Source organism: Anolis carolinensis, chromosome 2 (assembly GCF_035594765.1).
Source record: "Anolis carolinensis isolate JA03-04 chromosome 2, rAnoCar3.1.pri, whole genome shotgun sequence".
In the NCBI taxonomy this organism is placed as follows: Eukaryota; Metazoa; Chordata; class Lepidosauria; order Squamata; family Dactyloidae; genus Anolis; species Anolis carolinensis.
Window position 1 is genome coordinate 189,393,943 of NC_085842.1, and position 27,081 is coordinate 189,421,023.

Sequence of the window (27,081 nt, forward strand, 5' to 3'; positions counted from 1 at the left end):
TACTCATGAATTTAAACTGGTTAACCAAATCCCCTGATAGAGGTATATCAGATATACTCTATCAGATATACCTATTGTGCATCTCTTATCTGAAATGCTGGGACCAGAAGTGTCAAGGACAGAACGCCACAAGATCAAAGATAACAGAGTTTATTGGATTTACAGAACTCAAAATGCCCGTAAAAGACAAGGGCAAGGCAACTTAGCCTTTAAAAACAAAAAGGGGCAAGAAAAAACGTTCAAAAGATAAACCGGATTAAACCGGAGTTTAATCCGGGTAAAATCAAAACAGCTTGCTTCAGCCTGGGGAAAAACAAACAGAAGCTGGGAAACAAAGAGTTCAAAAGAATGCAACTAATTGGCAGCAGATAATTCTCTGCTGCCAGCACTATGTTTTGAGTAACTAGGAGTCACTCCTTCACACAGCAAGGCAAATTTCCAATACAAACTCAACAGCCAAGGATTGAAGCAGTAGCGTAGTCCCAATTCGTTCCGAAGGTCGAGAGGCAGAATCAGACGTTTGCAGTTTTCCAAGTCCAATAGGAGAAAGCGAGCCCGTAGTCAGTTTTCAGTCCGTAAATCCAGAGTAGCAGATGGCGTCCGTCAAGAAGACGACGGAAGGTCAAAGCTATTGAGATTAAGCAGAGGTTTTGCACAAACAAAAGCCCACACAATTCCTCCCGCCGTCTGAACCCAAATTCCAAAACAACTTACGTATCAGCACACGAAAACACACCAGTCTTCAGGAAAGCGTCCCGCACAGATCCCAAGCGTTCGTCCAGATTACCTTGCCCAACGCAATTTGCAATTGCTCCCAAGCCTCATTTTATGCCAGTTACAAATCCTCATCACTATCAGCTGCCCTCCTTAACCCGGGCGTTTCCTCATCACTTTCCTCATCAGAGCTGGAACACCTCTGACTACGCCCCACAGCATCCCCAGCTGTGGATCCCGTCCCATCCCTCCAGCTTGTCCATGGGTCTAATCCTGAAGGTCCCCATTCATCTTCCATCCCATTATTGCCAGTGGCACCCAACTCCTCCCTTACCCGAGTCCAATCCATCTCATCCTCTTCCGAGCTAACCAGCTCTTCCTCCATTCTCTCCGTGAACCCCTTAAAAGACTCTTCGTCAGACGGTTCTGCAAAGATATCTCGCAGCCTCTTTCTTTCTCGCTCCTCGAGAGTATCTGACTCTCGAGGAGTCTTACGTCCACGTCTGCCAGAAGCAGAGCCATGAGGCTCAATCATAACAAGAAGCATTCCATAGTTTGGATTTTTTTTCCAGATCGTGAAATACTTGCTTACACATAATGAAATATTTTGGAAATAGGCCCCAAATCTAAATATGGAATTCTTTTATTTCTCTTATAGACCTTATACACATATCTAGAAGGTAATTTTCTGCATGAAACATGATTTGGGTACATTGAATTATCAGAAAGGAAAGATTAGAAGTCCTTAGCCACCAGTGTGGACAGTTTTGGAATTTAGAGTGTTTCAGAATTCTGGACAAGGGCTGATCAACTTGTGAATGTTTCTTTCAATGGTTGCAGTGGTTCAGGGTGAGCTGTATTTTTAAGCAGAAGTAATGTCAAATGCTTTGATTGCTTGTAGGTGGCAAAGAAATTAGGCCTGAAGCAAAATGAGGTGGATTTCTACGAGCCATTTATGGATGACCCAGTCCATATCCCTGACAAGCCATACACAGAGGAAGAACTGGTTGAATTTGTGACTGGGCATAGAAGGTACAGAGAAAAGCATTTGGGAATATGTATCCTATATTTCAGAAATACTCCTTGTAGTCCAGGTCCCTGGTATATCTTTCTATTTATCCTGCTCTGAAAATGGTAAAATATTAATTCCATCTAGGTTAGCCTATCAGTGGCTTGTGATTTGTAGGCACCAGTTTTATAAGCCTCATTAAGTTTGATCTTAAAAGGTTCGTGTTCCCTCCCCTCCCATTGTGCTGTTCCTGTAAATGGGTGATGATCTTCTGAATCTGGAACTAAAAATATCATGTTAGTTGAAGATTGGCCCTAAGGCTGCATGAAATGGGTTGTTGTTACATGGAATTTATTTCTGATCTACCAATGTAATGTCATCTGTGTTTCTTTTTGCTGAACACATATTTACAATCCTAATCCTATGAAATAAAAATTGTTTTGATACTATTGTTTTTGTTGTTATTTTTTTCCAGAGCCACACTCCGCAAGTTACGCCCAGAAGACATGTTTGAAACCTGGGTAAGTTTAAGAAGCCTACAGAGTTCTATGATGGCCATAATCAACATAGGTGCTCATTTGTGGTCAAGTATGATTGTTTTTCAAAGGTTTTTTTATTTTATTTCGTGTCAAAAGCATTGCACATCAAACAAGTCCAAAAGTTATAAAATAAAGGAATCACAAACAGTTAAATAGTTTTAGACCAAAAGCGGGCAACAGCGACCGCATTGTCCGTAGCTTTAAACAACTCCTCCTCCGTAGGGCATTGTGGGCAAGCATACATATGCGGAGTTGTTTGTTCAGCTCCACAGTCACACAAGGTGGAGGATTCCTCCAGGTAGTGCCACCTCACCAGGTTGTCTTTTGATCTGCCCACTCCACTTCTGAGTCTGTTCAGGGACTTCCAAGTTGCCCATTCTTGGTTTGTCCCTGGAGGAAGACCCTCATGGGGGGCCATCCAGTTGGGATAGCCTGGTTTAGCTGCCCAGAGGGATACTCTTGCTGTTGATGGAGGAACATCAAAAGGAGTGGTGGTTCTCATGAAGCCCTTCTGTGCCGTCCGCCGGACAATAAAAAACTATAAAACTGAAACGTGCTGTCCTTTATCCGGGCGAACTGCAAATCCCTATAAGCTGTCCTATAGATATTGAACGACTGAGTCTGGATAACTTCAAAAAAGGACAGGTTGTGCCAGGTTTACAACTTCAAGGTTGTAAACCTGGCACAGATCTTAAAGTTGCAGAAAATGAAACAAATTTCTATAGGTTTTAGGTACAGAATTATCCCTGGTTCCAGAAAGCAAAGGTGATTATAAAACCACTATACCCTAATCACGCTGCCTATATTAGAAGGAGAAACTCTTTCCTTCCCTATCTTTACAGCAAAGATTAGTTCTAGAAGCGACAGAATAACCCTGCTCCTCTAACTAGATTTCCTATTCCAGATCAATATAATTCAATACTTATCTAATTTGGATAGGCTTAGATTGGCCTGGTTTTGAGGATGATTTGTCCCAGTTAGCCTTGCACAGCTCCAGCACGTTGGAAGACTATAGCCAGAATGAAACTCTAAAATGGAGACTAGACCCTGGTAAAAAGGGCGGTCCTAAGATGTTGTACTCTTTGACCAATCATTGCAAAGAAAACTGCAGCCAGCTCTTGCAGACTCCAAGCCACTTTTCCTAGGCTTTTGCAGCCAGAGGCTGAAACAAAATGCAAAGGAGGGAAAACAAACAAACGACCAATAGGTAAGGCAAACCATCGTCCTGGGGGACGGAACACTCCCCGCTTAAATTCCCAGGATGTGGGAATTTACCACTCAAAAACATACAAACACCTTTGCACATATGACAATACAAACACTAGAACTTTAAACATCTCCAATAAGCAACACGAGGTCACTAATTGGTCTGTCCAAAATGGACACTTTGTCTCTGTTGCAAGTCTTTAATTGAACTTTCCTGACCTTACCATCCGGGCAAGGAAAGGTCTTTAATACAATGCCCATGGGCCATGCATGGCGGGGCAAGTCTTTGTCCTTTAACAACACAACGTTGTTAACCTCAATGTTGTCCTGTGGGCTTTGCCAGATTCTTCTAGCTTGAAGCTGGCTTAAGTACTCAGCTTTCCACCTTTTCCAAAAGTGGTTGGCCAAGGACTGCACCTGTTTCCACAGGGCACGGTGAGTTCCGTCCGGAACTGGCAACATGATGTCCTTCCATCCTGGCACCTTTTGTGTCAAAATAAGTGCAGGAGTCAGTGGTTGTAAGTTCTCAGGGTCACTGGTAAGGGGAACCAGCGGCCGGTTGTTGATAATTGCGGTAACTTCCGCCATAAGTGTCACCAAAACATCATGCGTCAATGACCTATGACTCAAAAACATGGCATTAAGGATTTTGCGACTAATACCAATCATCCTCTCCCAAACACCACCCATATGGGAGGCGTGAGGAACATTGAAAGTCCACATAATTTGTTTAGTATTCGTAAAGTTCTGAACCTTTGGGTCTCTCCCAAACCTAGACACACAATTGAGTTCTTTGGTCGCACCTACAAAATTGGTGCCACAGTCCGACCGAATTGACTTAATTGGCCCTCTGAGGGCTATGAACCTTTTTAATGCGTTTAAAAATGATGAAGTGTCCATCCCTTCTATGACTTCTATATGGACAGCTCGTATTACTAAACAAGTAAACAAAACTGCCCACCTCTTGTTATTTACAACACCACCCCTGGTTTTCCTAGTGACAACCTCCCAAGGACCAAACACATCGATTCCCACATGGGAAAAGGGTGGGTCTGTCAAAGTCCTATCCTGAGGTAGTTCTGCCATCAACTGACTTTGACAGTTTCGCCTAAGGCGCCTGCATTTAACACATTTGAAAATACAACTGTTGACCAACCTTTTGGCATTAACTACCCACAGACCTTCATTTCTAAGGGCTGCCTCAGTTAGAGTTCTACCCTGATGATGGATCCTTTCATGGTGATGCCGAACGAGCAGCAATGCAGTGTGACTATTAGGGGGTATGATGATGGGGTTTTTTATGCACGCCTTGAGTTTAGCTTTGGCTAACCTTCCTCCAACTCTCAAAATACCCTCCTTGTCTAGAAATGGGTTTAACTCATTTAGAAGACTTTGATTAGGGATGTTGAGCCCTTGCTCTAGCCTAGCTATTTCCTGCTTGAAAGCAGATCTCTGCACTGACTTGAATATGACGCTCTTAGCCTTTATCATATCCTGGACCTGTAAAGGCTCACTATCTTTGCAAGCTAAACGATGTATAAGCCTAGCTACTGCTCTAAGAAGACTGTGCCACTCCGAAAAACGTTCAAAACGGTGTGGTTCCAGGCAAGATCTTTGGCCCATCTTGATTTCTGTGGTTGATTTGCAGGCTTTCACCTCTGCACTTCGTGAGACTTGAGCATTCATAATGTCCGAAAACCTTTGCTCATCTTTCGAGAGCGCTGTGGCTTCGTCTCTCTCAGAGACTTTGAAAATGGAGGAATACTCTGGAGTTATTGCTTGGCAGTAGACTGAGATGTGACTTAGGCAACTGCGCACAAGTGTAGGACGTCCACCTTTAAGCACCTGTGCTTGATTGGAGTCCAACGACGATGGTGGGTGCATCTTGTTTATGCACACTGGGCCTGTAACTGTCCAGCCTAGTGGTAGCAGCTGAGCAATGGGCGCCCCTGGAGGTCCCTTAACTTGGTCGTTCACATAGAACAAGTTCGGACAGTCCGCACCAAGCAGAAGGGCAATGTCCACATCTGGACGGAAAGCAGGTAAGGCGTTCTTCAGCTTTCGCAAGTGAGGATGGGCTTCCACGACTTCTCTGGTGACAATCTGCCTTTTGTTCCGGGGAATAGAGGAACACTCAATGAGGTCTGGTAACTCGAACAGTCTCTTCTGGTCACAAGAGGAGACAACAAAGCCGGATGCTATGCGACCCTGCAACTTCTTCTTCCCTACACAGGTGGACATGGTGTAGTCGACCGTCTGGGTTTTTATGTCAAACAGTTGGAAAAACTCTGGAGTCGCCAGGGAGGCGTCGCTTTGTGAATCCAAAGCCACGTAAAGTCTCTTTTTAAGCCAAGGTCTTCTGGCTAGATATACATCTGCTAGGCAGATGGGATGGCAGACTCTGAACTGGTGCACGTCAGAGCATAGTTCAGTACAGGCGACCGATGGAGCATCCTCCTGCATCCGTGACGCGGTCTGCATGTTGGTGGCTTCAGTAGATGACCCTTCTTTGGAAGACGTGTCCCCTTTGGCGCGGGAGACAGCGTCAGAGTTGTGCATCGCGGTGCAATGCTTAAGGCTGTTACACCTTGCGCATTTGACGTCCTCTTTGCAGTTGGATGCAAAGTGAGGAGTTGCTCCACAGCACCTAAAACATATGCCCAGCTTCTGTACAATCTGTTGTCTTTCTTTATAAGGCTTCTTGCCAAATTCCCGGCAGTTGGCCAAACTGTGAGGCTTTTGGTGAATGGGGCAGAGCACCTCCTTCACCTCTGACTTGGATTCGTTGGCCCTGTGCTGAGTTTCAACAGCCTTAACACTAACCGGTCTTTTGGCCTCTCTGGATGGTTTTTTCTCCACTTTAGGTGCCTTCTCTGGCTGGGTCCCTTGGTATAAGGTGGGGAGGCCCGTCTGCGGATCATTCCTTTCTCTGGCCGCCCTGGTGATGAACTGGACCAAATGAGAAAATGGAGGGTATGCCTGGGAATGGGCCTCCTTGTAGTTGAAGACCTCCTGTCCCCAGCGTTCTTGCAAAGTGAAGGGCAGCTTGGTCAAGATCTGCCTCTGGGACAGGTGCTGATCGAGGCACTTCAAACCGGGCAGTTCTGGATTCTCCTTGGCCGACTCTAATTCCGTAAGGAGATCGCTGAGGTCCCACAAGAGTTTGAAGTCTTTGAGTTTCAAAGCTGGGAACCTTTGGAGCTTGTCCATAAGAGATGCTTCAATCTCTGTGCTGGCCCCATACCTCTGCTGCAACCTGGCCCAGGCCTTTTCCAGGGCTTTGTCGGGATCGGCTACGTGGGCTGCGTAGATCTTCTTAACTTGTGAGGATGAGGCTGGGCCCAACCATGCAGCCAGAAGAGTCAGTTCTTCCTCAGGCAATAACTTTAAGTCTCTGATTGCTCTCTGGAAGGTGGCCTTCCAGAGAAGAAATTCCTCAGGCTTGTCCGAAAACTTTTCGACACCCTTGTCCTTAAGATCTCTTCTGGGGCTTCTGATGATGGAGACAAGCTGGGACTCTGGCGTCGAAGGGAACAATTGAGGAGTTTGCTGTTGTGGAGTGGACTCCCACCGTGCTCCTTGCGTCAACCTTTGGCCTCTTGGAGGGATGACATCGACCACTGACGAATCGGTGGCTCCCTGTGCAGCTGTCTGTAAGGGCCAACTAGCACTTGGCCTTGAGGCCCTGATTGACTGACCTAGGGATTTAGCAGGAGGCACAGGTAGCTCGGGCAAGGGTGAGCTCCCCGCTATGACGCTCTGCTCTGCAGGAAACTCAAAAGTGACTTTGGGGCCCTGCTCTGGGTAAGGAGAGAAGTCTTCCTGTTCCTCATCCGAAAACTGGCTGTTTAAGCTATTAAGATGCACAAGCACCTTGGAAGAAGGGTCCTGCTTCGGCAACTGACTTACATTTTCTTCTGTGAGTGGCTCAATTAGGGCCTTGGCCAAAGTCTCAGCCCTTACCTTTTTGGCAGTAGCATCCATCCTTATTCTAAGCATTTCTATTTCACCTTGCCTTTGGGCCTGTTCCATTTGCATTTCGCTTTGTCTACGGGCCTGTTCTATTTGCATTTCGCTTTGTCTACGGGCCTGTTCTATTTGCATTTCGCTTTGTCTACGGGCCTGTTCTATTTGCAGTCGTTGCTCTTCTTCTTTAAAGGGAAGGGTGAGATCAGCTGCCTTAGCATCAGCCTCCGCCCCCGCTACCTTGCTCTTTAGCTCTAGACGTGCAGCCTCCTTAATGTGCAAGGCAGCTAGGGAAGAGATGGCACTCCCAGCAGCAGAAGACTTGCTAGAGTGGCTATGTTTAGATGATGCACACTCCCTTAGCTTAGATACCTGGCTAGAGCGGTTGGACTTAAGACTAAGTGCCACAGCAGGTGATTTTAAAAGATTGGTCTCATGGCTGCATAAGGAAGCTAGGATTGCCCTCACCCTATTTTCTTTCTCATTAGTGTCAGCTAAAACACTCACTATTTCTAACTCTGAATCCTTGGCGTTAATGCGCTCGAGGACCTGGACTATCTTAGACACCAAACCCCTCCAAAGACCGAAGGTCTCTTCAAGGTCTGTCTGTAATATGGATGGCACCCTTGTAATACCCAAGCTCTCAATTCTGTCCATTAATGTTACAATTCGCTTCCATGCCGAACCTAACCTCACATGGAGGAGCTCCTTTTCATCTATTAGATGGGCTAGCATCTTGGCTGAAGGGTGCTTTATCCTTTGGGGCCTTTCATTCCTACTTTCAGCCTCAGAAGGAGGTATACCATCTGCATCATCTTGAAATTGCATAGACATTATGTATTCTTAATAGCAAGTAAATTTACAACAAAGGCAAATGCAATATACCTGCAAGTAAATTTACAATAAAAGCAAATTCAATATATAATACAATTCACAGCACTTAACCATAGCAATATATATCACTAAGTAACTATACTTTACAAAGATTGTGACCTTTGGCGCCAAACTTTGGTAGGCAAGCTGCAAAATGCCAACTGACAGCAACTTGCCACTTGATACCTCCCTCGCCCGAGTGACGTAAACTGCCAAAATGGCGACTTCGCCAAATTTTCAAGCACCTTGTGCTCCGCGGCTCGAGGCCTGCCGCCGAAGGAGCACCGAGGCTGGCTTTGGAAAGGAGGAGAGAAGAGACGCCTCCTCCCCGCTGTGAAGGGAGGTCACCACCGCAGGACGATGAGACAGGTCACCGCCGCAGATCAATGAGGCAGGTCACCACCGCAGGATGATGAGGCAGGTCACCACCGCCGGACCATGAGGCAGGTCACCACCGCCGGGCGACTGTCCCGGCCGAGATCCTAGCCACTGTGAAGACTCAGCCAGAACTTTCTTTTGGAGTTGCCAGGCTTATCTGGGTCCCGGCCTGGTGCTTCTGGACTCACCACCTCTGTGTGAGCCCAAAGACTGCTGCTGGAGCTCCGCGGCTCGATACCTGCCACCGAAGGAGCTCGGGGTAGATTGCTGGGTTTTGCACAGCCGTGCAATTGCAGAAACAGCCGCAGCTGAAGAGCAGGATACTGCAGAGGCTGAAGGAATGGCAGCAAGCTTCACTGCAACAGACCAACAAAATCAAAGACTCTATGGCCGTGCAGGCTAGCTCAAGCGGAAAACCGCTGATCGTCCTCAAAACTGTGCCGTCCGCCGGACAATAAAAAACTATAAAACTGAAACGTGCTGTCCTTTATCCGGGCGAACTGCAAATCCCTATAAGCTGTCCTATAGATATTGAACGACTGAGTCTGGATAACTTCAAAAAAGGATGTTTATTCATACAAGGTTGTAAACCTGGCACAGATCTTAAAGTTGCAGAAAATGAAACAAATTTCTATAGGTTTTAGGTACAGAATTATCCCTGGTTCCAGAAAGCAAAGGTGATTATAAAACCACTATACCCTAATCACGCTGCCTATATTAGAAGGAGAAACTCTTTCCTTCCCTATCTTTACAGCAAAGATTAGTTCTAGAAGCGACAGAATAACCCTGCTCCTCTAACTAGATTTCCTATTCCAGATCAATATAATTCAATACTTATCTAATTTGGATAGGCTTAGATTGGCCTGGTTTTGAGGATGATTTGTCCCAGTTAGCCTTGCACAGCTCCAGCACGTTGGAAGACTATAGCCAGAATGAAACTCTAAAATGGAGACTAGACCCTGGTAAAAAGGGCGGTCCTAAGATGTTGTACTCTTTGACCAATCATTGCAAAGAAAACTGCAGCCAGCTCTTGCAGACTCCAAGCCACTTTTCCTAGGCTTTTGCAGCCAGAGGCTGAAACAAAATGCAAAGGAGGGAAAACAAACAAACGACCAATAGGTAAGGCAAACCATCGTCCTGGGGGACGGAACACCTTCCTTGATTTGAGTCTGGTGGGAGGAGGCTGATAGTCATGCAGTGGGTGGCTTTCACAATGTTCGACTTTATTTCTCTCACCGTTAGCAGCAACTTCCCGTCGCACGTCAGGAGGGGCAATGCCAGCTAACTTGTAGAGTTTATCAACAGGTGTAGGTTTAAGGCATCCTGTGATTATTCTGCATGTTTCGTTCAGTGCTATGTCCACCTGCTTTGCATGGGCAGACTTGTGCCAGACAGGACAGGCATACTCAGCAGTTGAGAAAGACAAGGTCAGGGCTGATGTTCTTATTACTTGTGGGTCTGCACGCCATGCGCTGCCAGTAAGTTTCCCCAGGATGTTGTTGCATGCAGCTACTTCGTGCTTAGTTTCATGCAGTGTCGTTTTTGTTTTTTTTCAAAGGTAGGGTCTTGGTAGTGTGTCTGTGACGGATTCTGGATCCACATAGTATTTCACAATGAGGACATAGATTTCCATAGGGGACGTGGTGGATTGCTGAACTTGCTGACCAGAAGGTTGGCAGTTAAAATCCATGGGACAGGGTGAGCTCCCGCTGTTATTCCCAGCTTCTGCCAACCTAGCAATTCAAAACATGTAAATGTGAGTAGATCAATAGATACTGCCTCGGCAGGAAGGTAAATGGCATTCCATGAAGACACATGACCTAGGATGTGTCTATGGACAACGCAGGCTCTTCGGCTTAGAAATGGAGATGAGCACCATCCCTCAGAGCCAAAAGGAGAAGCCTTTATCTTTTTCTGTGTTTCATTGTTTCTAGGCATTGAATGTCTGCCTTTGTGTTTGTGTATGCTGGAATCCGCCCTGAGTCCCCTCGGGGAGATAGAGCGGAATACATATAAATTCTTCTTGTTGTTGTTGTTGTTGTTGTTGTTGTTCTTCTTCTTCTTCTTCTTCTTCTTCTTCTTCTTCTTCTTCTTCTTCTTCTTCTTCTTCTTCCAGATGGAAGGCAACCCAACAAGAGTTTGATTTTGCTTGGTGCTCCATCCTCTCCTTAGGTTTCTCCCTTTTGCCCTCTATTTGCACCTCTTCAAAACCCATAGCACTATTGGTAACAGCTGACCTCCAGTTAAAATGCTCAAGTGCCAGGGCTTCCCAGTTCTCTGTGTTTATTCCACATTTTGTTTAGGTTAAAGATGGGCCGTCTTTAAATCTTTTTTGCTGTCCATCAACATTCTGTGTTCTGTTCCTGAGCTGTAAATGTTTTGGTGATGGGACATTTGGACAACGTGGCCAGTCCAGCGAAGTTGATGGTGGAAGATCATCGCTTCAGTACTAGTGGTCTTTGCTTTTTCTACAATGGCGAGGTTATTTGCCTGTCTTTCCAAGAAATTGGCAGGATTTTTAAAAAGGCAACACTGATGGAATCTTTCCAGAAGTCGAGAGGGATGTTTGTGGATGGTCTGTGTTTCACAGGTGTACAATAGAGTTGGAAAGATAATAGCTTTATAAAAAAGCATCATGGTCAGAGATGGAATCATGCAGCCTTCTCACTATTGTTGGGTCCCCAATTAAAGCCAATGGGCCATAAGCATCCCTCTAATGTCATTTACCCAAACCTTTAGAACAACATTAGACTTAGGGTCTCTCTAAGTCTGAAACGACTTGAAGGCACTCAACAACCATTCTAATTAACTTGGCTATCTCATCAGAGAAAAAGCAGACCCATACTTCCCATTGAAATACTGGTAAGCTTATGTTGGGGAAAATAATTCTTCATTTTAAATATTGTATTATTCTTTCCTGTTTTTCTGTACTACAGATAAGACATGTGCAATGTGCATAAGCATTTGTTCATGTTTAAAACTTTAGTCCTCCCCCCACCCCACAAACAGTTTGGGGGGACTGTGAACCAGCCCTCTGCTTAAAATGCTTGAAGAGACCCTGACCTACAGGATTCTCAAGAAACCAAGCCATTATAGTGTACAAGAAAGAATGCTGGGATCTACAATTGCACCATTTCCAACCCTTGTGGCTGATCACTGACCCAACACAATGCTTGGTTTTTCTTCAAACCCTTGGGGGTATGCTCTGGAAATATCAAACTCTAATTTGCTCATCTATGGCTTGGCAAAGCTAAGGCTTTTCAGAAGGAAGGAAGGTGAGCTCTATTCTTTTGACAGATACTTCACTGATGATAGGGGTGAGAAGTGGTGCTTTATCGGCAGGTGAGGAACTACAGTAGACTTTGGTCTTCAGCATCTCTGGTGAAATAAATTCTGATAATAGAAATAAAAAACCTCTGTTTCACACATTAGAGTACTTCTGGGAATCAAAATAGATGAATCCAAAGGATGACTTCATATAAGGCTGAGTTGGGCAACTTTCAAGGGTAAGGGAACACACCAAGGGCCTTCAAGAACTAAGTTTTCTCTTATTTAAGTTGTATATCTGCTGCAAATGCTGCCCCCCTTTCAAAATCTGATGCCCCTTCAGAAGCCAGAGAAAGCTTTGTTCTGACAATTCCTCCCCACCCCCACCACAGCTGATGTTTTCCACTTATTCCTTTTAGCTCTTCATTTTATAGGGGTTCTGTCACTTGTGGACTCAGAGGGGAAAGAAATTAGCATTTAGATGGATTTTTTTCCTCTTGCATTAATACCAATTGAAACTGAAAGCTTGGATTGGTGGAAGACAAGGAACATGAGGGTTTTTCCATGGTATAATTCCAAGATGACATTCATAGCAGGTGCACAATAAACAGCCTGACTGCCAAATAAGATGGCCTTTGCCAATACAATTTTTGCTCAGCCCAGCTTCCCAAGGCCTAACTGCCACTTCTGTGACTTTTAGGAAGAAAATCCAACCATTTTTTAACACCATCCTTTCTGAAGTCTCCTTTCCTGTTGTTAGTTTTTATGGCCATTCTACTTTGCAGCTAGCTGGCTGCTTCTGTGGCTGGGCTTTGGAAACCTTCAGTTGAGGTCTTCCAACCATCTGTCACATAACAGAAAATCTCCTGGGATGACTTCAGTCCCCTTGATTATCTTGAACGGGCCTATTGCCATAGTAGACCTGATTAACAATCAAAACTTTGCCAAAACAAAGCTGGGGCTTTGGAAAATCTGAATTTGGACTGAAACAGAGATACAGGATGAGAGGAGCGCTAACCTGACTAAAAATGAAAAATCTTCAAGGTGCAGTTGCACTATTTGGGAATACAGAATGCGTAGAATTCAAAACTATTGGTAGCTTCTATATCAGTGGTATAGATAGTATGCTTACATATTTTGGGCCAGACTTTAAAGGAACTTTCCAAGGTAAAGAACTCTTACCTTTCAAAAGAAATTTCTACTTTTGGTAGATCTGTCATATATTGGGGCCTGATTAAAGCACCATAGCAAAAAAAAAAAGAGTTTGAGGTTATTCATGTGGAGAAAATACAAAGGGTGCAAAACATGAGATTCATAGCTCATCTCTTCATGCCATCTTAGCCAGATTTCACAAACTACAAGCAGAAATGCCGAGATGCCATCATGTCCCTCTTCCAATTGTGTGTACACACCTCCCATAGCATGGGATGGAGGACAGTTCCAAAAGTCTGCTTCTATTCAGGTGTAGATGTCCCAATCTTACAGAAGGTAGTTTCATGTATTAAAAGGTACAGCAAGTGGAAGAGAGTAGGTGAGACATGTCTTCTAGCTAAATAGTAAGTCTTCCAAGGCTAAGGATTGTGATTCAGTTATGCTACTGCTAGGAATGTCTACAAAAGGGATTATGCTATAAAGGAACTATATGCCTCCTTTTCAATAGCCAAGAGGTAACCTGTTGATTCTCTCTGTGCCCACTCAGAGCTGTGCATTAGTGTCTGTGACCATAAATAGCATTTGCCCTCCAAACATGGTAAATAATAATAATAATTCTTTATTTGTATTCCGCCCTATCTCCCCAAGGGGACTCCAACAAACACAAAGACAAACATTCAATGCCTTGAAAATAACCATCATACAAATACAATAACAACCCACCCAAATTCCAAAGTAAACCAACATCTAACAGTGAATTGTAATATATAAAACTAAAATTACATAATCAGTTAAATTATATCTACCTAAAATCATGAACCTCGAATGCCAGAATCAGTTTCAGTTAAGAGAGTTAAAGTTAATGCCATGGCAAACATTCAGGTTTACATCAAAACCCAGAGTAGATTAATTGGTCCACTGAATCAGAGTTGCCAACTGCTTTTGATTTTGGTCGGTGTGGCCCCAAGGTGTTCTGTTTGCCTGTTTCTAAGTAAACACTCAAAGACCCAGGCAGTCTCTGGTACTCTGTCACCAGGACACTCTATACTGCCTTTGAATTATTTATCAGTCAGGAAAGTGCAGAGTGCTTATAGCCGTACTTTAACATTCCTAACACTTGCTTGGTAAAATTATTAAAGTTTGTTGGATCAAGAAATGTTTGGGCTTTGTGCCTAATGTTTTGGAAATGTTTTGGCTTAGTGGGGGTTGGACTGGATGGCCCATGAGGTCTCTTCCAGTTCTATGATTCTATGGCTGCACTCCTGTTGGGGCATTACGCTACCATGTTTCCCCAAAAATCAGACAGTTTCATATATTAATTTTTGCTACCAAAGACACGCTAGGTTTTATTTCCAGAGGATGACTTATTTTTCTCCCTCCTCCTCCGTCGAGGAAGGTGCATGTGGCGCAAAGGAGAAGAAGGGAAAGGTGCACCCCTACTTCTTCTTCACGCCGCAAGCGCCTTCCTCGGTGATGACAACTCCCTCCTCCTTGGTCTTACTTTCAGAGGATGTCTTATACAGTAGAGTCTCACTTATCCAACATAACCGGGCCAGCAGAATGTTGGATAAGCAAATATGTTAGATAATAAGGAGGCATTAAGGAAAAACCTATTAAACATCAAATTAGGTTATGATTTTACAAATTAAGCACCAAAACATCATGTTATACAACAAATTTGACAGAAAAAGTAGTTCAATATGTAGTAATGCTATGTAGTAATTACTGTATTTACGAATTTAGCACCAAAATATCATGATGTATTGAAAACATTGACTACAAAAATGCGTTGGATAATCCAGAACGTTGGATAAGTGGGACTCTACTGTATTTGACAATTCACCAAAACTTCTACTAGGTCTTATTTTCAGCGGATGTCTTATTTGGGGGGAAACAAGGTAGTAGAGAAATCGTTGGGCAAATGACTGCAGTTTTTCAGTTTGTCAGCGTGCTGCTTTGTTGAACTGTCTAACTCTTCTTCTAATTCTACTGTTAGTTTATTATATTTTTAACTTTTATATGGGGTGTGGTTTTTCAACATAACTCTAATGATTTTGTAAGCTGCCTTGAGTCCTCCACAGGGGAAAAGGAGAGTTTGTAGCTTGTTTTCTGTCCCTTCCACAGTTGAAATAAAAACCACTCACTATTTTGAGGGAAGCTTTCTTTTGCAACATTTACTCAGCCACCTAGTGGCTCAGTGACTGGATGAATTTTTGGAATACTTTGTTCTCTGCAAAGGATCCACGTTTGGGAGGAAAGCATCGTTGTAGACTATGTGAAAGAGAAGAAGCCTGGAAATGTCTTCATTCTCAAATATGAATCAGCCCATGAACCTCAAATATCAAATATCTTGATATATATTACTAGGCTTTGACAATATTCTGTTTGTGGGCCCTGTGAAGGCAAAATGGGATTATAAAAATGGACATGGAGGCCAGTCTGTCACACCTGACCACAATCCACCTTGACTTTGAGTTCTTCCATCTCACATCCCCACTGACCTTTTCCTAATCTTTACAGGTTTATTCTCCTCGTGTTTTCCCATTCTGGCTTTAGAGGTTCCTCTTCTTTGGCTCCTGCTGGGTCAAGAGATGATAAACAAAACATCTACATTATAGATATCACCTCATGTGATCTGGTTTACCCTACAAATAGCCCACCTTCTTATGCTTCTCTCTTTTATATTGTTGGTCACATCAGTGACATTTTCTTTTCTTGCCCACAGGAAGATGACATGGATGGGATTCATATTGTGACATTTGCTGAAGAAGATGATCCTGGTAGGCAATGCACTGGCCTTCTTTGGGCCTCTTAACTAACCAGGAATAGCAATTTATTATTTCCTGTACACAAGTACATACCTAGAACAAGTTGAAATACGGGGGCTCGCATTAGTGTTAGCAGTCTTACTTCCTTGAAAATAAGATTTCAAAGGCATTCACAGTGGAACATGGTGCTGGATGTACTTCTACTGTGGTGCAGTTTACACTTGGCCTGGGCTATTTTTCTTTTCACTCTGAGGACAAAGAGGCAGCAATATAAGGTATAAGGTACTTCTCATTGTTCCAGGTACATATGAATAATACAGTACAACATCAAGTAATTTATTTTAAAACATGCAGTAATTGATTGCTAAACGTGTTTCTGCTGATCTGATGTAGTAAGCCTGATCAATGTCATTTTGACAACAATTGGCATCTCATCCATGGCCTGTATTGTTTTGCTGAGTGCTGTCATTTGTCCAATGTTAGAAATTATTTAACTGCCTTATTATGTGCCCTGGGCCAACAAGCACATGTTATGGCTACATAGGGTGCCAAACACGAGGAACTCCTACATCATCAAGAAGTCCCAAAAACATTCTGTACTGGTCACATAGACCTCAGAGAAGGATTACCACCCTTAAACCTCTTGTCCAGCTTCAGACTGAGGTCACCAACTAATGATGGCTGGTAGCATCCATGTCAGTGGGTTTGTGAATTTGTTCTGGGTTTTAGTCTGACCTTTAAAATGCTAAATTAATTTAACATCTTAGATACCTCTGTTACAAAAACCCATAGCAAATTCACCATTATACTAACATGGAAGCTACTGGGCATTCCTGAAGACAAGATAGATGAATATGGTTCATTGGGTTTCTTCTGAAAAGTCTTCATCTGGTGGTCCACTAGGTCAAAATCAAACGGCAGAGAATGGCATAGCTCTTTCAATGGCAATAATTCTTTGTCTTATCAGCTTTTAAAAGTATATATTTTGTATACTGTTAATCCTTTTCAACTGCTGACATTGCTCTTTGGAATCAACCATTTTCTCATCCCAATTTGAAAATTTTGGGCATCCTTCTGGTGTATACTTGCAAGAGGAACTGAGACTAGTATTTATCTTTTCAGATGGCTTTGAATTTCTGGAGGTTGTTAAGCAGGTTGCCAAAGACAACACTGATAATCCTGATTTGAGCATTGTCTGGATCGACCCAGATGACTTTCCTCTGGTAAGTTGCCATAAGATATTGGAGAATATATACATATATATATATATATATATATATATATATATATATATATATATACACACACACACACACACACACACACACACACACACACATACAAAAACAAAACAAAAACATCCTTATTCTGCATTTTGGGGAAAGTGATACATTTTGAGTTTGATGAAGTTTTGAGAAGTGGTCCAAATGCTATATTAATGTTAAAATCTGTGGCACCAATTGTATGTATTTACTTTTTATTTAACTCTCTCACTTCATGTGTTAGATAAATACACAAGGTGATGGAATGTGAATTAAGTAGCCCAATTCCCATAATTGTTTCTATCATTTTCTTGTGTGGGGGGTTTTGACTTGGAGAGCTTGTGATATCTATGGAGGTTCCATGCGATTTGGACTCCAGGTGAAAAAATAGTTTTGAGTTGGAAAAAAATAATTATATGATCATTCTTCCTTCAAGGTTGTATGGGTGGGGAATCCAAGAAGAGATCAAAATTCATGTTTAGTTTGTAAGTAAAGAAATCTTAGAGGAGATAGCAAGTGGGAACATGGTGAATATCTAGTGCCAACAGAAATGCTGTCAAATAATAGCCGGCAGGAGGAATCTTTGGGGTTGTGGCTTTGTTTTTTAAGACACCCAGGCCCCTTCTATACTGCCATATAATTCAGATTATCAAAGCAAATAATCTGCATTATCTGCTTTGAACTGGATTATGAGTCTACACTGACATATAATCCAGTTCAGAGGGATAATCTGGATTTTATATGGCAGCGTAGAAGGGGTATCAGGCTCTGAAGGACTGTGAGCAAGAAAAAGAAAAAAGTGGGCATTTGGCAGTTTTTTCTTCTGCTTGCCACTATAGCTGCATATTTTTCAGAGCTGAGTACTTGACTAGAACTTGGACTTGAATGTTAACAGAAGTTCTGGAACAGAGCTCGACTGAAATTCCATATTAGTTTCAGAGAAGGTTTATGAGCAGAAAATGAGGAAAGGTAAGGAACAGTTCCCATCTTACAATGAGGGACACTATCCACAACAAGTAATTCTGTCCCTGGAGAAATCCAGTTGCAGTACATTTGTGGTTTGGACCCTTGCCTAAAAATGAAAATGTAACAAGGAAAGAAAATGAATGTGGATTTTAAACTATGGCTGACTCTACACTGTAGAATGCAGTTTGACACCACTTTAACGGCCATGGCTCCATGCTGTGGAATCCAGGATTTGTAGTTTGCTAAGGCACCAGTGCTCTTTGGCAGATTCATAAAAGACAGTGTAAATCTACATCTCCCATGTCTCTATAGCATTGAGCAACAGCAGCTAAATTGCATTGCAATTACAGTGTAGCTACAGCCATCTATGAGGGGAGTATATATTTTAATTCTGTTTTTAACTTTTTATTGTTTATAATACTATGGATTCTGCATGGCTCTTTTATAATTTGCTTTAGCTAATGGTCTTATTCTATTATGTATATTTTTAAATGTTGTGAGCTGCTTTGCGTTTGCCTGGAAAAATGTGGCATAAAAATCTCATATATATATATGTGTGTGTGTGTGTGTGTGCGCGCGCACATGCGCATGCGTGTGCTGGAGAGAGAAAGACTGAGAGAGTGAGATGGAAATTTTAAAGCATGTTATGCTCCATAGTAAGTTCTGGGCTTAACATTACCCACCTCTCACATGGAAGAATAGAAGCAAGCCTTTTTCCTCTTATCTTCCCCAGGTTCATCAGATCCATTTGTTTGTTTAATTTATGATATGTAATACCTCACTGTTCATGGAATTAACCTGAAATATTTGTATAAAGTTGATTCAATGCTCTTTTGCTCCCACAGCTCATCTCATACTGGGAGAAGACTTTCAAAATTGACCTATTCAAGCCACAGATTGGAATAGTCAACGTCACTGATGCAAGTATCAGCAACTTTAAGGACTAAGCAATTTAAATACAGTGATGGAAAAAGGGGAACAATTGAAACAAAACCTCAATTAAATTAACAATATAAAATTCAACTCAATTGCATGATGTCAGCTCAATATCAGTGAATTTGAACATTATTTGCATGTCTATTCTGCTGTGAATTTAAATGGTTCATTCGGTCCAAAAGCTCAAATGTTGTTCTGGAGGTTCAAATGACCTGGCCAATACTGTGTTAAGTGATATTCACAAGCCTTTCCCCAACATTCGCATTTTGTTTACTATTGAATGCAAATTTCTCTTAAAGAGTTGGTTTCTCCAAGAGGATGGATGTGATAAATACTTGGCTTCCTGGAGCAAGAAACACACTGAACTTTGCTATACTTGTTCAGCAGGTGTCACCAGTGTTTTCTGTAGCTGAATTGTAGTGTCAGCACATTCAAAGTTTACATAAGAAAGCACACATAACCCTTTCCCTAGTTCTTTAAGAAAAGGTGCAAAGCGCTCTGATATATATGTTTTATGTAGCATATGGTGGATTGCTCAAGGTAGTTGTCTGAGCCTGTAGGATTAAATTAGGTTATGTTTTGTCTCCTCCACAAATAAATATGGCCAGAGTAAAATTTAAGTTCCTCACAAAATAACATCCTCGCACAAAAAGATTTCTTTACACTTCACACATCAAAGTACTCTAGTCAAAAGGGGAGACTACATTAAAAATGTTAAACAATTTAGAACTATCAAATGTTGCCGAGTGTGAAGCCTCATGACAAAGAAAACAGTGCTAGGTTTCACAGCTCTCCAAAGCCAGTCCACTGGTGATTTCCCTCAATTGTTTCAGATTTCTATCACGAATGCCTTTGTGTTTGCCATAGTGGGATTTTTTTTCTTGTCTGAAGTGACTCGAGAAACTGCAAGTTGCTCCTGGTGTGAGATAATTGCTTGTCTGCAAGGGCGTTGCCCAGGGGATGCCCAGATGTTCTAATGTTTTACCATCCTGAGAGAAACTTCTCTCATGTCCCCGCATGGGGAGCTAGAGCTGACAGACGGGAGCTCACCCCGCTACCCAGATTCAAATTGCCAACCTTTCTGTCAGCAGTCTTGCCAGTACAAGGGTTTAACCCATTGCGTCACCAGGGGCTTTGCCATAGTGGGATGAACATGATTGAATGAAGTTTTGTTTCTTGTGCTATTTTTTAATTAAGTCTTTTTGAGCATCCCTCTCATACCAAAGGTGCCCTGTCCTTAAAAATATACAGTAGTAACAGATTTTCGTTACTGGGTTGTTGTATATTTTCCAGGCTGTATGGCCATGTATTCTCTCCTGACGTTTCGCCCACATCTATGGCAGGCATCCTCAGAGGTTGTGAGGTATACCTCACAACCTTTGAGGATGCCTGCTATAGATGTGGGTGAAACGTCAGGAGAGAATACATGGCCATACAGCCCGGAAAACATACAACAACCCTGTGATCCCGGCCATGAAAGCCTTCGACAACAGATTTTCATTACTGTTTTGCTTCCAGAGTTAAATCTTCCTTCTGGCCTGTTTCCTTTAGAACAGTGATAGCTTCCAGATCAGTGGAACAGTGAATCTGCTGTTTGTACTTTGAGTCTTGAAGGGGCAATTCACCTATTTTGGAGAAGAGATCCAGCACCTTAAATAGGTTATTTATTACAATTCAAACTTAAATGCATTGCAGATTCACCTTCCCTACTTATATAGAAGCCATCAGCTACTAGGACTGTAAGATATTTCTCAAGAACTATTAAGAGGTGGCCAAATCCAACTGTTGACTGAAGTGTTTTTATTTTATCATGTCAGAAGCGAACCAAGGGTACAAGTTGTAATGTATTTGTAAACCCAAACAAAGTTTTTAAAAACTTGGCACAGCCCGGGGCTGTGGCGCAGACAGGAGAGCAAGCCAGTGCAATTAACTGCAATGGATCACTGACCAGGAGGTCATAAGTTCGAGGCCCGCTCGGAGCTATGTTGTTGTTTGTCTTTGTCCTATGTTAAAAGGCATTGAATGTTTGCCTAATATGTGTAATGTGATCCGCCCTGAGTCCCCTTCGGGGTGAGAAGGGCGGAATATAAATGCTGTAAATAAATAAATAAATAAATAAATAAATAAATAAATATTAAATGTCCTTTGACCAGTAGCTGGCCACTTGGAGTGCCTTGATTTAGGAGGTCTCTTATCATTGGCATTCATTTTGTTTTAAATTTGTTATCAATTGTCAAATATTATTTATTGTCTAAAAAAACCCTATTGGTAGTACATCTACTTTATTTATTGGTAATTTACCTTACCATTTTTCCAGTACTCCATGGTTGAGATCATTGGGCCACCTTTAATATCTTTTAGAGTTTTGTTATCCACCTATCCTTTTAATCACAGATAATGATCCCATCTGTTTATTGTTTTTTTCCATTCTGGGACATCTTCTTGAATTACTGAAGTCTAATTCTAACGATCTTGTTAATTGGCAGGCCTCAAAATAAACTTGTAGATTGGGTGCCTCCTTCCTCCTTTTTCTTTTGGGGAGTAAAATATTGAATTGGCAATTCTATTTTTTATTTGCTCCTGCTATCCAAGTTTTTATTGAGTTGTCCCATTTCTTGATTATTTTGCTGGGGATACCACGGTATATGGAAGGACTTGGAACAGGAATAAAAATTTGGGGAGAGTCATCATTTTGACTATCTTAATTTTGCTTGACATATTCCAATTCTGGTTATTCCAATTGCAAATTTGTTTACTTTTTTTTTTCCATAAATGGTTATAATTTGATTGAATTATATTGTTTACGTTTTGTGGACTATCAACCCCTAAATATTTTAACTTCTTCTTACCCAATTTTATCCCCGAGATGGCCTATATTTCTTTTAATTCTTTCAAAGTCAGAGTTTCATGTAGAATTTCTGATTTTTGAATGTTAATGGCCAACTCTGATAAGTTCTCAAATTTCTTTGAGAACTAATTTGTTTCCTTCCTGTTTGAGCCCTTTCCTTCTCTCTTATAATCTTTTAAATACCCTTTTCCATTGTAATACATCTTCCTCTGATCATAGCTTTAAATTTGTGTTCTCCTTTAGGTCTGGCGATCTATTAATTCTAAAATATTGCTTTATTTCATTTTTAACTCTTGTTTGCCTTCTTCCTTAAATGTAACCAGTGGATTAAATCTGCACTTGTATTCCATTCTCCTACTTCTGAATCCCAGTTTTAGGAAAGAACATACAAAGAGCATGGTTTCTTCAGTCTCTTCTTCTAAAAGAGAGAGATCCAAAAGTGAAAGTGAAACCAAAAACAGGAGCAGAAGCTAATACACACACAGCCACACCCCACCGGGTGTGGTCCAAACTTAATTGCTTAACTGCTGACCTAGTTAGCTCCTGCATGTTATGATCAGCAGTGTAGTTTTTCTTTAACACACACACAGCTTCATTATACCCTAACAGGAGTGTCAACTCTTTTTCCAATTCTTCATTAACTTCCCAAACATTCAATTTCTTAAAATTAATTTTACTTCCCCCCCCCCCCCATTATTACAAGCCCCCTTATTTTTGCTTTCTCATATAGTTCTAAATTTAGGTCCCCTCCAATGATTATATCCTCTCTGCCTCCTGTTCTATTTTTTAAAGATTTTATTAATGAATCTTTTTTGCCTATGGTTGGGACCATAAACACTAATAGATGAAACTTTGCAATTATTTATTTTCCTACATATCATTATAAACCTCTCCTCCCCATCAGTAATTATTTTCCCTGTTTCAAATCTAGATCTTTTTTATGATAATGGCTACTTCCTTAGATTTGCTTGTGCCCCTAGATTCATATTGAGCATCCCAATTAGTAAAGTTTAGCAGTTTTGATTTCCCTTTTTTGGTGGGTCTCTTGCAAGAAAGCCACACTTAGAGTTTGCTTAGTCTATGTTTTTAACTACTGACTTCAGACCGTTAATATTCACTGACATAAGCTTTAAATCACTCACCAACCTTTAACAGATTAACTTTGAAACTCCTCATGCTTTCAATTTCAATTCTGAGTAACTGTTCCCTCCTGTCCCTTCCCTTCCCATCTGGATTTCAATTCCTCTCTTCCTGCCATTTTTCAGACAGAGTGCTCAGGGCCGGTGTCTTCCCTACCCTCCCACCTTCATTATTTTAATACAATGCTGCTGATCTTTTGACCCAGGCTCAAGGACCGTGTCCTATCTTTTAACTCCTCTTGTTTCAGGGGCAGTCACCTCCCCTTAGACACTTATAAAGTATACAAAGACCCAGCCACCCGCACACTTGTGGACTATTACTTATGATTGTTCACATTCTTGACATTAAACAACAATTATTGCCCCCTTAGACTTAAAGGTTCATTATGGCTGTTTGTCTGTGCTTCTAGTTAGCATGCGTTGTTGATTATCTTTCTTCCCAGAATTTTTGACTTTTTATTCTGATTTCTCCCCCCCCCCCTTCCTCTCGTGGGGTGTCCTTCAACTCCTGGCATCCATCTTCTGGCCCTCTGCTAATATTGTCCTTCTTGTGGGCTTCCCATAAGCACCTGGTTGTATTCTACAATAACAGAATGATGGGCTTCAAGGAGGATTTCATGGGTCATTGCTATAATTGAGCAGGGTTCATTAGATGTATTAAGTATGTAAAGTATGTAAGCAGGGTGCTAAGTATGTTAAGATTTTCATAGTCCCTAGGCGCTCTTGTATTGGACTTCCCATCTTGCCCTGATGTACTACTAGGGACAGAAAGATATCATTCCAAAAATCAACCTCTATGAACCGCAAAACGTGCATATCTATGAAGCCAAAAATCTTTTGATTTTTTTAATGTTCTTCATAATTCCTACAATTTTTTTTTGTTAATCTTGTTTTCGTAGGCCCTAACATTTTCGTAGGCCCTAGACACTATGCCTACTGTGCCTAATGGATAAGGCAGCTGTAGTTATGTAATTTTAGTTCAATTTGCTTTACTTTTTCAATTTCAAGTAGTTTTTCTTTTGTTGTTCAGTTCTTTTCTGTATTGCTTTTTTTTTAGGCTGACAGTGTCTGGATGGACATCAAGGATGATGATGACCTTCCTACAGCTGAGGAATTGGAGGACTGGATAGAAGATGTACTTTCTGGGAAAATAAACACTGAAGATGATGATGTTGACGATGATGACGATGACGACGACGACGACGACGATGATGATGATGACGATGATGATGACTAAGTTCCAGCTCTCTGAAATCTGGACATTTAAATCTTTATGCCTGATGATGTTGAGCATTGCAGTTTCCATATAATTTCAAAAAGATGTTTCTAAGGGTTATTGAAGATCTGTGGCCTTTGCTTCCTGTCCTGTGTATCCTCTCCCAGAATATTTCCTATTTGGCTTCATAAAGCTGTTAATCAAATATAAGGCATACAAAAATCAATAAATGTGATGAAGGCTTAGCATCTCAGCTCTTTGCAAATGTCTTGCTTTAGTTCTGTTTATTGATAAGATTGAAAGGAGGGAAATGCAGAATTATCATAAAATCAAGTAAGAGTTATGCGGCACTTAGGAGGAGTTGAATGTACCCTAGCTTATCACAAAGAGACATTTGTATTTTCTGTGCTTGTTTTTTTTACAGTAGTTTTTTCAGGTGAAGAATAACTTTGCAGGATATTTATTAAAGATACTCATAATTCTCTTGATAATATGTAATTGAGGTAGATGACCATCAGTTATCCTGTTTGTTGTATTGAGCACTATGGGACAAGTACATTTAATTAACAGTTTTTAATACATTAAAACAATTAACATATTTAAAAAGTCTAAGAAAAAGTATTTTTTAAAAAGATTTTGTTACACAGCATTTCATTCATTTCACATGAATGCATGTACAAAGCATGTGTGTGTGAATAAGCATCTGTGCCCATTGCTGACTCTGGCCACATTCTCCGCCCACCTCTGCTATGGACCGAAAGACAGTGCCTACAATGAAACTATGCAGACTACAGTGGTATTGGATAAGAGAAAAGCACAATGCATCAATTTCTACTGATCTGCACACATTATTTTCCAAAGCAAGCACTTGCCATTAAGTGTTCAATACAAATATAGATGTCAAGAGAGTACTTTACTGCTTTGGAGATGGACAAAGCTTCCCACTACAGGGATAGCCAGCAATTTTCAGATTCCTTCCTCTCTTGCTCTAGGTGGAATGTGTAGATTCCATGTAAAGAAAGGTATGAAGCATAAGTTATCCATACATCTTTTCTGACTGCTGCTTTGGAAGTTGTTCCTTCATATATTTAAGCCAGCTGAAGAACTGGCAATAAAATTACACTATGTAAAAAAAAAAAGAAAAAAAATCTGTTCCTGGTTTGAAAGTGTTATTTCCTGTTTAAATTGTGTGGTACTTACTTTGAAAGTAGTTGTTATACACCAGAAACTTCATTTTTGTGGCTGCCACACACTGTTGAATTGGTTGAGACTCTGATATATTCATTAAAAATTGTAGCAAAATGTGCTAATGTCCCACAAAAACAAAGTTTTAAAGTTTAATAAACTTCTTCCATGTTTTTATGATGGAACCAATTAGAAAATAAAATTTATAACCAAGGAACAAAAATTGTGTTACATAGTAGGCATGGGCGAATTTATCAGAATTGTTGTTAATCATAATATAATCGTATCTATTTTGGGTTCTGAACGGGGTTCCGAGGTGGGTTGGCACTTTGAATTTAACCTTCCAATTCGAAGTGTTGGCGCCCATGCCTCGGAATACCTTCGGATAACCTTTGGATATACAGTGTTTCCTCACTTATCGCTGGGGTTAGGTTCCAGGACCACCCGCAATAAGTGAAAATCCACAAAATAGGGACACTATATTTATTTTAATATTTATACATTATTTTAGTAGTTACACACTATTTTAAGTCTTTATCAACCAATTGTGTGTTGACAAATTGCCTCCTTCTCCTGTTGCTGCTTGGGCTCCTTTTCTCTCCCTTCGGCTTCTCCTTCCTCCCTTCCTTAGGCTGTAAACCGTAATTTTTTTATGATTTATAATCGTCTTTTTGAGTTTATTGAAAACCACGAAACAGCGAATCCGTGAAAAGTGAACCGCGAAGTAGTGAGGGAATACTGTATGAGAAAGTGCTTTAATTCGACCAATCTCCTGGATAGCATTGGGGTTTAAGAGCCCCATAGAAACCAAGCCTGGAGCATTTTCTCTCCTGGCTATCCAGGAGAGAAAACCCCCTTCCCTTCCTGGTTGGTTTCTATGGAGCTCTTAAGCCCACTGCTATCCAGGAGAGAAATTCCCCTTCCCTTCCTGGTTGGTTTCTATGGGGATCTTAAGCATGGTGTATTGTAGTGATTTGAGAGTTGGACTACGAGTGTAGCTTGATTCCCCACTCAGTCATGGAAACCACTGGGTGATCCTGGGCAAGTCACACACTCTCAGCCCCTGAAAACCCAATGAAATAGGAAATAACACTTTCAAACCAGGAACAGGTTTCCTTATTCAGAGGCTGATGGCCATCTGTCAGGAGTGATTTGATGGTGTGCTATGATTTCTGTTCCTTGTTGATAAATGTCATTTCCTAATTGGTTCTATCATAAGAACATGGCAAAACTTTATTACACTGCCAAAACTTTGTCTTTGTGCAAGGGACATTGTCCTATAAAAATAGCACATTATGGTTTGTTGAGTCTCTGTCCAAGAATTTTACAAAGTTTCAGCTACAAAAACAAAGTTTCTGAAGTAGAACAATGACTTTCAAAGTAAAGGCAACCCAATGAAACAGGAAATAACACTTCCAAACCAGGAACAGATTTTTGTTATTAAAAAAAATTTTTTTAATTAAAAAAAGCCTTGAAAATTTGCCAAAAATCTGAGGATAAGTCGTGTTCTTAGATTTGGTGAGCTAACAGTAAATGTGTTCTTTCACTGTAGCAAATTTCATTACGATAGCTCAAAAAATGAGGGAGAGAGAAGCCCCTCAAACTTCCCTATTGACAATGTTTTCCTTCATGCGCATGCGCGTCCGCCATTAACGAG

General features: G+C 41.4%; 1 protein-coding gene across 1 annotated transcript in view; it reads left to right on the plus strand.

The window, feature by feature from the left end:
* LOC100566014 (calsequestrin-2) overlaps positions 1 to 24,492 on the plus strand; it is a 61,146-nt gene extending 36,654 nt beyond the window's left edge. The window contains exons 6-11 of the mRNA XM_003216804.4: positions 1,616 to 1,746; positions 2,199 to 2,244; positions 15,830 to 15,884; positions 16,995 to 17,095; positions 18,946 to 19,020; positions 24,081 to 24,492. Of these exons, the coding sequence (XP_003216852.1) occupies positions 1,616 to 1,746; positions 2,199 to 2,244; positions 15,830 to 15,884; positions 16,995 to 17,095; positions 18,946 to 19,020; positions 24,081 to 24,260 (588 nt within the window). The 3' untranslated portion in view covers positions 24,261 to 24,492. The remainder of the gene's footprint in view (positions 1 to 1,615; positions 1,747 to 2,198; positions 2,245 to 15,829; positions 15,885 to 16,994; positions 17,096 to 18,945; positions 19,021 to 24,080) is intronic.
* The last annotated feature ends 2,589 nt before the right edge of the window (positions 24,493 to 27,081 follow it).